Raw genomic sequence first — 14,648 nt, 5'->3', positions numbered from 1 at the left:
AATGTTCTCTTGCACACAGATGAAAACCCCCAACTAATACATGCTTCATATTTATAAATGACTAAATGTGGCTCAACGATGAAACATTAGATAGTAATACCTTTACCTGTTATTTCCATTCCTCTAGTTTCTCCTAGAAGCACAAATTGCGATAAGGGAAATAAAGTGTTTCATGACTCTATCTCTAAACATTTACTTTCTGTGTGATCTGCAATACATCATGTCCCTCCTTATAAAAGTCAATACATTTAGGAATTGAGAACATAAACTATACTTCAGATAATTAGCAGTAAACAATAGCACGCACTCTTTAAAAAATCCAGCATAACCACTATTTTTTTATACAGCTCTATCCTAAAAAGAAAATACACATTACTACTCATATATGATCATGGTTAATTCCAGAAAGTTTTGCAAATTTTTATAAGTGTTTCATAGAGTAAAACTGAAAGCAAACATAATTATTTCACAGATTGCCCATTTAATGACATAATTTACCCTAGTTGGTAAATAAACAATACTGACTAGTTCAAATGAGCAGAAGCATCTTCTAAGACAGGTTAGTTCCTATTAGTGGAGTTAACCTTCTAATAGACTTCTAACAAAGTCTAAGGTGAGTTCCTGTAAAATATCAGTGACTCACGCGAATGTTTCTTAGAAAAGCCAAGTAGTCCAACTGAAATACTGTATGTACAGTTACCGAAAGAGTCACTATTCATTTTCAACAGCATTCTGTATTATATGCTTTATTTATAGTTTGCATTTTAGTTTTATAAATAAATAGAATACTCTCCAAATATCACTCAGCTTTATTCATGAAAAGTGGAGAGCTCTGCAGAAGACAAAGACCACATCTAATGAGATCTCTCTCCCATTTCTCACTGTTCTTATACATTTCTCCACAGAATCATAGTGATTATTAAGAATTGTAACCTAGCAAGGTCAGCCTGCTTAAAATGAACACTAAAAACTTAGGGATACTTCCTGAATCTGCTACTATTTCACACATAAAGAACTAGATTAAAATATATTGAAAAATACTCTAAATATAACAATCAATATACTTTTAGGAGAGCATCAGAAAATAAGAATATATTATTATGTATATGGGGAGGAGGTGGAGGTAAGGGGATATTTAGAAGGTAAAAATTATTTTCCAAATAATTTTGGAAAATTTTTTATTTGTAATCAAATTTTCTGTTACCCAACAGAAGTTCCTGGTAGGGAAATAAAGACACACAATCATTCATCTGGGCTTTAAGAGTTGATTTATTGAATTTTTGCTGAAAATAAAAGAAAATTAAGTATTAGATTTGCAAAGTACTTGTTTTTCTCAGCTAACATCTTTTAGGACAATTTGCATCCTCATAAATCCACATCTATGCTATTTTAAAATCAAAATATAATACTAAATAAATAATTTAAGATAACCTTTATAAATAATATACAACATTCTTCTGTCTAAAAGATATTTTAAGACGTATTAATAAATGATCACCTATTTAAAATTTTGCAGCTGAGTATTTCATGAATTAAATTTATCTTATTCTAGAAAGTAGTATAAATAAAATGAACATTTAAGCTAAAAAGTTCAAACATTAGTGGTCACTGATCTAGATAAACATGAAGTAGAGTAATAATTGCTTTAGATAAATACTAAAGAGTTTTATGTGATCACTCATTCTAATTTAAAATAATGCTACAGAGAATGTAATCTGGGCTTGCTAACTTTTTCTTAATTGAGTATGTGAATATGAATACCTAATTATGCAGTGCAAGTAAATAATAGTTTGCAATATTGTCAAATTTAAAAGGTTAAAAAAGTGCACATTCTGAAGGCATGTAATTCTTGTTTATATAATTATTGCCATTCTTTATACTGAGATCAAAACTTACATAAATCTCATGCTTTGGTCTTTGAACAGTTTTAAGATTCCACTATTAAGTTAGAAGATGCTTACAGAAAATGTTAAAATGATAAAATGGAGATGAATATAAGGAAATGTAACAGGAAAGCCAAAACAACGTAGATAAAAGTTTTCTTCTAGGTTGTTTATCATTATGCCTGAGCTATAATAAATAACTTTTTCTTAACTCCTTCAGGGCTTTAGTTTCTGCTAATCAAATGTTTCAGTACTGTTGGTAGATATAAAATGATATCTTGGGTATTAGTTATCTATTTGCTTTAATTTGAAACTTAGGTGAAGCTGTAAAAATGAAAAGATGGATTTTTACAACATATACTAGAGTTTTAAAAAAAAATTCTGGAGCCTCAATGACTGTATTTTGTTTTGGTTATTTTATCATATTATCACAATATCTGTTGTATATGGTTTTATTGTAACTAAATTACACAGTGACTTCTCATTACGGAACACTACTTTGGGATGACTGATGGAGGGCTAGTTAGAACTGGTGATAAATCTGAACTTTAAAATAGTTTTAAAGACGTAAGTTTCTAACTACATGATAATAAATTAGTTGTGCATGTGTTGTTTTCCCTAACAAATTGTGTGTTTTTGAAGGGAAAGGGTAATCCAATGCTTAGCATCATATTTATAATAGAGGAAATGGTTGATAAATGTTTGGTTGAATAAATGAATAATCAAAAAACTATTCCCTTTAACAAATACGTAAGGGCAATTTTTAAAAGACACAACATTGTTTAAGGATCTCTGTTAAGTATACCTTACATTGGTATACTGCTTCATATCAATGCTTTTCAAAATAAATTCACAAATGTTTCTGTGTTTATTCCTTATAAAGAACCCTGATGTCAAAAGGCCTTACTTTTATTTTGCAAATAAGGACACTGAAGCACTGAGAGGAAAAGTGACTTCTTAATGATAAACCAATTACGTTATAGCTAGAATCCATGTCTTTTAACTGATTTCTCCATGATATTTTTTTTTCTATTCATAAACACTATTTAGTTACTGTATTGAAGTTTGTCACAAGAGTCTCATGTCTTGCTTTGGTTTTGCTATCCATTCCTTTTCTTAATCTTTTCTTAAACATTTTACTTATTCTTACTTTCTATTCTAAATTTCTGTACACACTTCTAATTATAAATTAAGCAGAAATCAGAATGGAATAATTTCCTGTGTTCTCTCTGCTATAACATTACAAAAGTGTACTGCTAAGTTGAATTTAAGGAATATGGAGGTTTCCATTTTAGGCAATATGGCGGACTGATGTCCTAGTGTAAAAATGGACAGACTATGCTTTATGGCAGACAAGAGATAAAGCCCGGGGCCCAAGCTGGGCATACCTCCGTGTGTGTGTGTGTGTGTGTGTGTGTGTGTGTGTGTGTGTGAGTGTGTGAAATCCAAGACCTCTGCATAAAGCCAAGAACTGGCAGAGCCAACATATTTTGTAGGTGAACTGGAAAGAAACTTTGTTCCACAGAGCAAAACTGTGGGCATATTTGCCTGTCTCAGCCTTGGCTCTGGGTAAAAACAAACAAATAAAGGAACCCCCACAAGTATTTCCTGTCTATTCTTAATAACAGAATTGCATTCTACCTGATTTAGGTCTAGAAACCATAATACCTATGTGGCCTGACCTCCCCATCCCAGATAACCAAGCCGAAATTTTAAAATGATCTGAGTTAGAAGGTAACATCAGCAGTAGGACAAAAGCAAACACAAATTCTCTCTGGAAGAATCAACTTCAAATCCAAGTCTTAAAAGATTTTCAGAGATAAAGGACCAAGGAACATGGGGCTCAGTAAAAAAGCCATCCCAGGTAAGAGCAAAAGGAAAAATAAACACACAAAGTATAGAATCATATGTACAAAACACTGATGATTTGGAAATATCTGATATAGAATGTAAAACGTTTGCTTAATATGATTAAAGAAATGAAAAAATATATTGAGTGTATGATGAAGAAATAAGATATTATCAAAAATGACCAGCAGAGATGAAGAACAAAAGGGAATTTTCAAACTCAAAAATGTAATCGTTTGAATTTATCGAACTCAGTGGAATGGAAAACCTGAAGGATGACAAGTTGGAGGCTTGTGCCCTGACTCAAAGTCAACCTTGGAGACCAAACAGAATGGAGAGGGTTGCATGGATCTGAGGATGGAATATAACAAATTTAGAACATCTTAGATAAAGGTTGTCATGGACTACTTGTGTTGGGGGGAGGGGAGAGGTTGGGGACAGGGTATGTACTAGCCCAGGGCTGAGGGTAGCTGGGCACAATAGTGGGAGGATAAGTGAGGGAAGAGTTTTTAACACATTAACTGCCACTTGAGTTGTATTTAACTCATGCTAGTTTTGAGCCCAGGGCCTTGTGGAGCATATGTAACTGCAGTTGGTTCATGAAAATCTTACTTGTTGATGTACTTATTGTTACAATTAATATTGACAATTAAATTGTATATAACTCATGCACGGAAACAATAAAAAATAACAAAGTGTCCACTAAATTAGAAAAGATCGTTTTGTTTTTGAAGTTTTTATTCTATTTTCACAATAAAACACTGTGCTCCCAAGGAAAAAAAATTTTTTTCTAGTGTGGCAGTCAAGGTGAGAGGCTTGGCCTCTCTTCCACATTAATTGCCCCGACTTACAGTATCCATCACTGGGTGAACAGATCATTAAAACGTGGTGGGTGTACATTATGGAATACTATGCAGTAGTTAGATGCAACAGATTAAATACAGTATATAAAGCAACATGGATATATTTTAAAATATATTTTATAGCTTAATCAGAAAATTGAGGATATGATTTATAGAAAATACATTTATGCAAGTTAAAAACATAGGTACTCAAGATATTAACATTTATTACATAAAAACATACACATTAAAATGTTCACTGCATTTAATTTAGTTGGTGTCTCGTTAAATAGGAGAGACAAATGTGAAGTTGAGTCAAAGATGACTATGAGGACTTGAACCTGGCCGCCCTGGAGTATTGCAATGGTGGGGACAGAAACCAAGACTTCGGGAATAAGAGCCTCAAGAAGAGAAGATGATGGGTTAGTTGCTGTAGGATGTCCACTGACCCAGGGGCCTGTAGACGTGACAGGACTGTGGCAGGGAACCCCCACCAAGGGCTCAGCTGGCTGGAGCAGGGGCTGTCGAATGAGGGGTATTGGAACCTGGTCCCGTGGACAGGAGAGGAATGTTGGCAGGAACTCTCACCTGCACGGACGGCCCAGCAGAGATTGGTGATAAGGACCCAGCAATGAGCATTTTATGAATTTTTGTTTTATTTCTTATAAAAGTTTCAAAAATATGTATTACAAACTAATGTTCATAAAGTTCCAATAATTTAGAAATGAAGTAATTTTTTGTGTCTGTCTGCCCATCTCCCTAAGAAAATACTTCATTGAAATAACCACTTTGACAAACTTTTTGTATAGTAACTTATCTGTTCTTGTGTAATCCAAGTGTCAAAGTTCTACAACCTTCCACAGTCCCTGTTTCCTTTATAAAGGGTCTAAATAAAGGGACTCAAGCCCTCAGGCAACACATGGAGAAACCCCAGCCATCCTTCCCATTGTTCCTGAGTTCTCACGGATGCCTGCACTCTCTTGATTTGCAATCACTTTGATTTCTGAATCCCACAAGTTTGAAATGTAGTGTTTTTGTTATTGTGCAGTTCAAAATATTTTTCCATTATAATTTCTTACTTGACTCATGATATGGAGATATAGATATATAGGTATAATTTTAAATTTCCAAACATATGAGAATAGTCTAGTGATCTTTTTGTTTGACTTCTAGCTTAAATGCATTATGGTCTAGATTTGAATAGTGCTATATGCAATTCAATGATTGAAATCTGCTGAAATTGGTTTTATTGCCCATGATCTGTCATTTCTACTTGTACATTTTCCCTGCATACTTAAAAAATAAAGCATATTCTGCAATTGTTGGAAAAAAACATACACATAAAAATACACAAATCAAACACGTTAGAATATTTACCTTTGATGGGAAGGGGTATGATGGTGGGGGTTAGGGACAAAATAAAATAAGTAAATAAAGCTAGAAGGGCCTTGCTTGAACCAAGTATAACAGCGTATCATGATCTAAGGGGTATAAGGAATGGATTACCCAACCCTATGAACCTGAAATTAAAATAAAAAGAAGGTAAAAACAAACTCGATGGATGAGCTAGTGAGCAGATTAGATATGTTGTACTGAGAAGAAATTGGAAGAGATATCTAAAGAAGTTACATGGAATGTAAGTTACAAGTAGAAAATGTGGTGAGAAAGGGTCAAATACAAACATGGTGTGTAGAGTGAGAAGATCTAATGTGCAGTCTGAGAGAGGTAATATTCAAAAAGAGAATTCCTGAGAATATCCCATACTTGATAAGAGACAACCATTCTCAAGACTCGAGAAGCAGCACTACATGCAAGCAGGATAAATAGAAATTAAGAACATCAAAGACGAAGAGAACATGTTAAAGTAGTCAGAGAGACGAGACAGAGGACCTGCTGAGTAATTCAATTGACTGACAGTTAACCTCTCTATAACAAGGTTGGATGTCTTAAAAACATGCCGTATCATCAAAGTGCTGTGAGGAAATAACTGTCAACTTAGACTTGTGCATAAAGCAAAACCATCTTTCAAGATTGAGGGTAAGAATAAAGACATCCTCAATCAAGCAAAAGCAGAATTTACACTGGCAGCCCTTCACTAAAGGAACATTCAGAACATGGACTTCAGGAAGGAGAAAATAATGCTAGAATATTTTATTTACTTATTAAGTATTTTATAATGTTATTTTAAAAATCAATTTCTTTTTTAAACACGATAGCAAATTTCTGAAATATTAGAAGTTCCAATTAATGCAGCAGGAATTATCTGGGCTTTATTACCTGCCTTGCCTGTTTATATATTGTACCATCATTTACATCAGATGCCAATCACTTGGTACTCTTAGACAATCTTTGAATCATTGACACAAAGGTGCATGTCATATGAAATTATATTGCATTACATAATATTGTAATTCAAAATAATACGCACAAACTCCATGCCCAAAAGATGAGATGTCATCTCATCAAGCAAATACTGCTACCTAGTTTCTCAGTTTATATAAATGGAAGCACTTAGGAAAGGTTAATTACAATATTGGCATAACCCTTATAGTTAACACTATAGCCAAATGCTACAACCAATGCTGTAATGATTTCAACATTTGCTATTAAAATAAACCTGATACTACTCTCTAGAACAGTTGCTGAATATATAACAAATTTTGTGTTTTCTTATACACTAAATCTTATCAGTATCTAACCGGAACATGAGAGGTCTTATATAACAAGAAATTTTGTTCTATTGAGCCATAGTATACAAAATAATAAAGAGCATTTATGGATGATTAAATATTGAAGTAAAATTGAAGCATTTAATCTACTGCAAAACTCATTTAATGCAAACGTACCCTGGCAACACAGATATTATTGATATTATACTTGAAAGGAACATTTTCATCTAGTGTAGCTCATGGAAATTTAATTTCCTTCTTCTCTGAGAATTTGGAATTCGTTAGACTGTGTCCATTTTCAGCACAATTTTCCAGTAGTACACAAAGTGTATTTTTACATATTAGAGAAGAATTTGAGTGACTTGAAAAATCTCACAGTGCCAAATCCATTGCTGGGAAGGTACGTTTATTATAACAGGTGAAAATTACAATAAACAGAAACAAAAAATAACTATTTTGAGCTTATCATTAATTTTATTTTGATGTCAATTTTCATGCCACCATCCTGTTTTATTTTATGATAGGCTTTGTGACCAAGTACAAACTGGACTGATCTCAGATCAAATAGAAATTGGCACGTTTTAAACAAATAAAGCAATTACATATGCAGAAATTAAAAACAAATAGATGATCTTAGGACCTTTTTGTTAATTTTGATAGATTTCTTTTCTTTTGTTTTAGCTTTTCTAAGATTTTACCTTGTACCTAAATAAAACATCAGAATCTGGATGCTGAATACCAAACATTATGCGGTTGTAGTTTAGTTCTATAGGCTTATTATCAACTATTTCTAAATCAAAGTAAGTTAAAAGTACAATCAACAATTGCTTTATTTCAATAACTGCCAAAAATCGGCCTGGACATTTGCTGGCTCCATATCCAAATGGCATTAGGTAACACTTCAGCTTTTTTCCTCTTTTATAAAAGGTGGTTTTCTTCTTACCGTCTTCTATAAAACGATCATATCTAAACTCCTGTAGAAAATGGAAGAACAGAGAGTCAAATTAAAATTTTACATGAAACAGTTTGAATTCAGGTCCACAAAGTTGCTAGCTCACACTGCCTGTCTTAAAAGCCTCCTTTTAATCAGGCAAACACCAGAAAGCAAACTTAACTAAGTGCAAATCATGTATGAACTTTCAAAAAACTCAGGAAGTTACTTTTCCCATATCAAAGTGGAATTCGAACACTTGTATGACTTTTTTTCCTTACTCATATTTCTCTGCTATGATGAGATTCCTAAGTACAGAGGCAGTATCTCTATTTTTGCTCCCTAAGGTGGGCCTGACATATGGACACTCTATATACCAATGTTGGGTGGAAGGCAAGGGCTCCCGTGGGACTGCCATGGTCACCATGGACTAATGAATCCTACTGGCCACAGGAATTACCTGTCGATCACTAATTTGCTTTTCTCTTATTCCTTCCCAAAAGCTACTGATGAATGAGAACTATGAGTTTAGGACTCAGTGCTTATGTTTGGATTAAATAGACATAAAATAATTAAGATTCAGATAAAGCACTAGAGATTTTGTGGAACTAAGGCACAAAAATCAATCTTGCTTGTTTTTTGATGTTGTAGCAAATTTCTCTTATGAAAGTTCTATATTAGAATGAATTCTCTTTCAGTTTTCTCTAGGGTGGCAGGTGTTTCTGATGTTTTCACAAATAAGTTATATTACTTGTTACAGAAAATTATGGGACTGCTTTACCCCCATCACCATCTTAATTTCACGTTGCTGACAATGGGTTACAGTTCAACTTTCACTTAGTTTTCTTAGAGGGGACCGAGTGACCTTATTTTAGCCCATGATGAATTAAACCATTGATTAAATTAATGTTCATGGCTTGCATGTAAACAACCAAGTATGTCCTGTAGTTAGAGCTCATGAACATTAGACTTGCTCAGCACATAATTTTGACATGAACTACATGAAGTCTAATGTAAGGAAGTAGGTCAGATCCAAAGCATTTCAGGTTAGGGTGAAAACCCTACAATATGTGGATAGATTCTGAATCCATCACAAATGATCTAGTTTTCTTACTCCATGTTAGTGTTGTTAGCATCAGTGAGTCATTTCCTTTAAAAGTATTGGGTGTATCCTTCTTCACCTAGCATATTTGTTTTGATAAGTATTTGAGCTTAGAAAAACTTTGAGTAGTTTCTATTCCAACTTGCAAGTCAATGTAATGATAATGGCAAAATCAATCTGCATTTTTATAACTGTTTAATCCTTGACAACGAACACGCTGAGTCCCTTAGAACATAAGTGTATTTTACCACAGTTCTAGTATATATCCGAATAGGATCTAATCAGTAATGAACTAAAAACTCTTCGTAGACATGCGCTGTTACTGGAGATAGAGTTACTATAGGGAACTCTCTCCCAGTGACCTTCTTCCATTCCTGGGTCTCAGGCCTCATTTCCTGAGCTTAACTCTGCTGCTTCCAGTTTGGGTTATGACTTTTTAGTGTCTTGATATCATAAATAAGCCTGAAATCACCATGGCTTTTAGATTCTTCTTTGTGAAAATGAATGTGCTGCCCTCGGAGAGTAAACACATGATGCAGGACTGCTCCCCACAGTGACCTTCAGTGCTCCCCACAGTGACCTTTACATCCAATTCCCTCAAGCTTCCACTCAATCAGTAAGGCCACTCCATCACCTTCCATTCCAACCTCTTCACAATAAACGTCTTAGAAATTCCCATTTAGTTATTTATTTTATGAGACTAAAAGGGAAATGCCCACTGTCTCTAGCTTTATGACCACCATCAAGCTCAAACAGCATATGGGCATAAATATATTTTCAAGTTAAAATTTATTTTCAGTTTGTTCTATTGCCAGGGATGGAGAACCTGAAAGCAGGAACCAAAGTTAGGAAGGGCCTGTGGCAACCGCTGGGGATACAGGGTTTTAGCCAAAAAGAGAAGGGGTATAATAATCCCACTACTGAGATTTTGGGGTCACAGTAACATAGAACAAAAGGTCAGGAAGCTCAAATGTATCCATTCATTTGGAACAATGTAGACTTTAGGATTCACCATGATGACTTAAATTCTTCGGAGTGACAATAATAAGCTTGGTGCTTCACAATTAAAAGGGGACAATGAAACAGATGAGAACAGAGAAATCACAAGAGAAGGTGTGAGACACTGAAAATTCTCACTGTTCCTCTAATGTTTGTTGCAATTGATTCCCCAGTGCCATTCTTCTGCATAAGATCTGTCCAGGCACCAATCCTGGATATCACATTGCTCTAGCCTCTGGTTTGGGATAGGATGTGTGAACCAATCTGGTCAGTGCTACTGGGGAAAAGTCTGTGGGGGCATCTAAGAGAAGTTTCCTTCTTGTGAAGCAAGTAAACAAAATGAAATGGTTCATTACCCTTCATCCTCTGGACCTAGTCATGTGTGACCAGGACATCTGGAAATGCTGCAGCCATCCAGCCACCAGGCTGAAGACAGAGCTAACCCACAGGAGATGGCAGAGCCAAGAAGTCCCAAGGGATTGGAGCTGTCACGCTGTCTTACTTACGTCTGTATTTTTAAAGCCTCCAACACAATGCTATTTCTTAGTAGAGATTCCATATATGTTTGTTGAATTAATAAATATATGGGAATAAAGTATACTTTAAAAGCAATCGTCAAGCTTTTGAAGAAAACATAGATATTGAATGAGTAAGTAAACATGTAGAGAATGATGAATAGATGAATATTTTGTGTTTACAAACAGTGGAAAATGGTATAATATTGAAGCACTATAAATCAAGATTGGATAGAGGATACAATTTTCTGGATAGAGAAGAATTTTTGGTATACATGACAAAGGAAGATTGCATAACACTCTAATTTGTGTTCTCCAAATACTATGTTTAGTTCAGTTCAACAGATTTTTTTTTAGCACTTCCTGTATGTGAAGCATTGAAGTTACAAAGGCATAAAACATGGTCTTGCTGAGGTAGGTGACACACCATAGGATCATATCTTATATCCACTCAATTCATAATTTTGGGCATGAGAATCTAAATGAGACAAAAGATATGACTTCCTAGTAATAAACAAAAACTGTCGATGTTTTGAATGGATGGCTAACGGGCTGCAGTGTTGCCACTGGTTTACAGTTGTCCTGGGGACAAGGTGACACAGTACAGAAGTTCCCCTCTATCTCCATGACTTCGGTTCAAATCAGTGTTGTGCTGCAGCCACTTGTACCGGTATGTGAGAGTGGGTAGATCTCTTCCCAACTTTGTGTTTAGGGTCTTCATGTTGCTAACATGAAAATGGCCAAGGTGGGCATACTTACACCACTGAAAATTGGCAAACACTACAAATCAAGGTTTTCCGGAGGGAGCTCTGATTTACCAACACACTGCTACTTCCAATATGGTAGGTATGAAGTGCCAATTCACTGATAGGGCAGGAACACACTCAATATGAAGCATCTGCCCATGAGAAAGCAGCCATGAGATAAGGCCGAGTCCCTATACTGCAAGCTCTTAGCGGCAGGGGCCTTTTTTATTTCTGTGTCACCCATTATGCCTATCAAAGTGCATTCTGGATATAAATGCTCACATGTTTGTTCCCTTGAAGTTTCTTAGTGGCACAATCTCTATTTCAGTTTGAGATACACACAAGAAATTATTGAGAGTATATCCTCATCTATCGTGACTAGTATATTCTAAGAACAGTAGCAATAATCAAAATAATATTGATACCACAATTGGTATAGTGAATTAGGATTTTTTCAAGGGCTTTCAAGTGTATCTATCATCTAATTATGATAAATAATAAATAACCTAACGGGGAATTGCATGAGGTTAAACAGGACCTTTCAACTTCAGAGCTTTTGGGGGATAGTCCAAGGTTTTGGAATTACATTGTTATTTCACCATGTTTATTTATTTTAGGAAGCTGCATGGTTATAATAACGTGTTGCCATCTTAAATATCTGATGTTTCTTCCCTCTAAGCCCAACAGTGTCATCAGGTCTCTCTTTATGTCTTATCGCCTCTGGACCTAGGAAAACCAACCAACAGCTCTGTCTTCTCTGTAGCTGCAGTTCTGGATACTGCATTTTTACGGAAATGAAATCGTCACTATTTACTACTGATTATTTGAGAGTTAGCTGCATAAATCCAGGCTGATGATAGATGTGAATTTGAGGAAGCCCTCAGGAAAATTTTAAAAGCTGTTCACTCCTAGCTAATTAATAGATTAGACTTTATTGGATAGCATTTATGCCTATAGAGAGACAGGAAGGGGAATCAAGAAGTGCTTCCTCTGCTCTCTCTCATTGTTTTAAATTTCACTTAATAATTTGTTTTCCCCCATAGGAAAGGGCCACCCGAGTAGCTAACATTACGATAAGCTGAGCAATCAGCATTCAGGAAAAGAATAAATTCTTAGTACAGAGGTTACATGTTGGTGGCACTCATAGGCCCAATTAGGTCTCAAAACACCTTTTCTTTATCCCACACTGTGTTTTAAAATTTGTTTTTCCGAATATTTAAAGATTCAAAGCATCACCCAAAAGTCTGTTTTTTCAAGTTGTTTTTAAGAAAAAATCAAAATAACTTGTCCAAACCAGGTCTAAATGCTTGCCAGACCTGAGGGCTAGTTCAGAAGTATCTAGTGATCTTATTTAGATACATCCTGGGGTCTATTTTTTGCCATAGTTCTTACCACTCCCAATAATACTGCTGTATTATACACAAGCCAGCCACTTGCATATTTGATCTGCCTAGGCCTACTCTATATTTGAATGTGCAATATCTGTCCTGATTTAAAACTTTAACTGAAACATATTTTCACTTTCAGTACATTCATCCATCCAAGCGTCCCCTTATTTATTTCACTGATACCGACACACTCCTGTGTGCTGGGCACTGAGAATACAGTGATGGAGAAGACATGGTCTTTCCCCTTCGGGAGCTTACAACATATGCAAGTACAGACAGGCAAACAAATAATTGCAAAATACCATGTGGTATGCAGCTTAACAAAGGTATGCCAGGCCACAGAGTGAGCAATGGCAAATTCTCTGAGGGATGAGGTGGGAATCAGGAACATCATCAAAGAAGAGGTGATTAAGGGAATTCTTGTGGAGTACTTTGGAGCATGCTTGGTGCATAGGTAAGGAGGGACATTCCAGGCATAGGGAGATGTATGTGCAAAAGCTCTCCAGTGTGAAGGAAGACCATGGCCTATCTTTGGAAGGCAATATTCTAGAATCTCCTAGAGCTCAGAAATTCTGAAACCATGCCTCGTTGAGTTGGGAGCTATCTATGTTCTGCTAAGGCTCTTGTCTCTATGTCTTGAAAGGACAGCTATCCTTATATCTGCAGTCAGTCTTCCTCTTATTTTTTGGCCTAACAGCTATTGTCTGTTTTCTACATCTAAGATCTGGTCTTCCCATGCAAGGTCTGTAGGATACAAAAGGCAGGGAGTGACAAATGTGAGTCTCTTATGAGCTCTTGGGCCCTGCTCTCAGTGACAAATGACTGATAACAGAAATTTGTGAAACTTTATTCTTTACTGTCAGTGCATGGTGGTTTGGGATGGACATCAATGAGCATCTATAGCATCTACTTACTGCCATCCTAAGTTGTTAAGAACCAAAGGAATAAATCTATTTGCCTAATGCTGGTAGGTGCTCAGTAAATGTTTATAGAAAGAGTGATAAGACCTTCCCAAATCCTACAAAAGTGGTTCCGAACTATATCATTTTTTTTGTACCAGGAATTATGAGCATTCCATGACTAATTTCAAGGAAACAATGCCGTGGCAATAAATTACTGAGTTAATTTTAACGTTAGTCAGACATAATTGGCTAATGTTAAATGTAGTAAATAATAGTGTTCATCAACTCAAGTTAGAGCTACCCTAATGATGCTAAATCAGTATTCACAACATTGCAATTCTGTTCTGCCACTGATTTAGTATGAGGCAAACCCTTCTGATTACTATTAAGATTGGTCGATTTATTATGTAAAGTTTGGTCATTGCTGTTTAGTTTTCCAGAGGAAAAAATATAAATGAGCATACTTTCAATTTTTAACTTTGATTTTAAGTTCCTACAAGTGTAAATCAAGTATTTTTTTTTATCATGGGGGTGGGGGTTGGGAAACAGGAGGCTCCCTAAGAACAGTGCCATAAAAGACAGTGGTGACCTGGTAAATATTTACTGAGTATTTGTTGATAACTTTAATGTTGATTTTACTATCATGCCATGAATGGTAAACTTTAGGACTAGTGGAATAGTCATATAATGAAAATAGTAAATAGAATGTAAATAAATGAAAATTCATGGACAGAAATAAAGTTATTTTAAAATTTAGAAGTATTTTTCAGATATTAGCTATTCCTTTTCCCTATTTATTGAACATTTAACTTATTTATTAACA

The 14,648-nt window shown here is 35.1% G+C and overlaps 1 protein-coding gene across 1 annotated transcript in view; it reads right to left on the bottom strand.

The window, feature by feature from the left end:
- Positions 1-6,817: 6,817 nt before the first annotated feature.
- LOC105813267 (25-hydroxycholesterol 7-alpha-hydroxylase) overlaps positions 6,818-14,648 on the bottom strand; it is a 216,173-nt gene continuing 208,342 nt past the window's right edge. The window contains exon 6 of the mRNA XM_012647917.1: positions 6,818-8,216. Within this exon, the coding sequence (XP_012503371.1) occupies positions 7,929-8,216 (288 nt within the window). The 3' untranslated portion in view covers positions 6,818-7,928. The remainder of the gene's footprint in view (positions 8,217-14,648) is intronic.

This window comes from Propithecus coquereli, unplaced genomic scaffold (assembly GCF_000956105.1).
Source record: "Propithecus coquereli isolate 6110/MARCELLA unplaced genomic scaffold, Pcoq_1.0 Scaffold277, whole genome shotgun sequence".
In the NCBI taxonomy this organism is placed as follows: Eukaryota; Metazoa; Chordata; class Mammalia; order Primates; family Indriidae; genus Propithecus; species Propithecus coquereli.
This window is presented reverse-complemented; position numbering and strand designations above follow the sequence as displayed.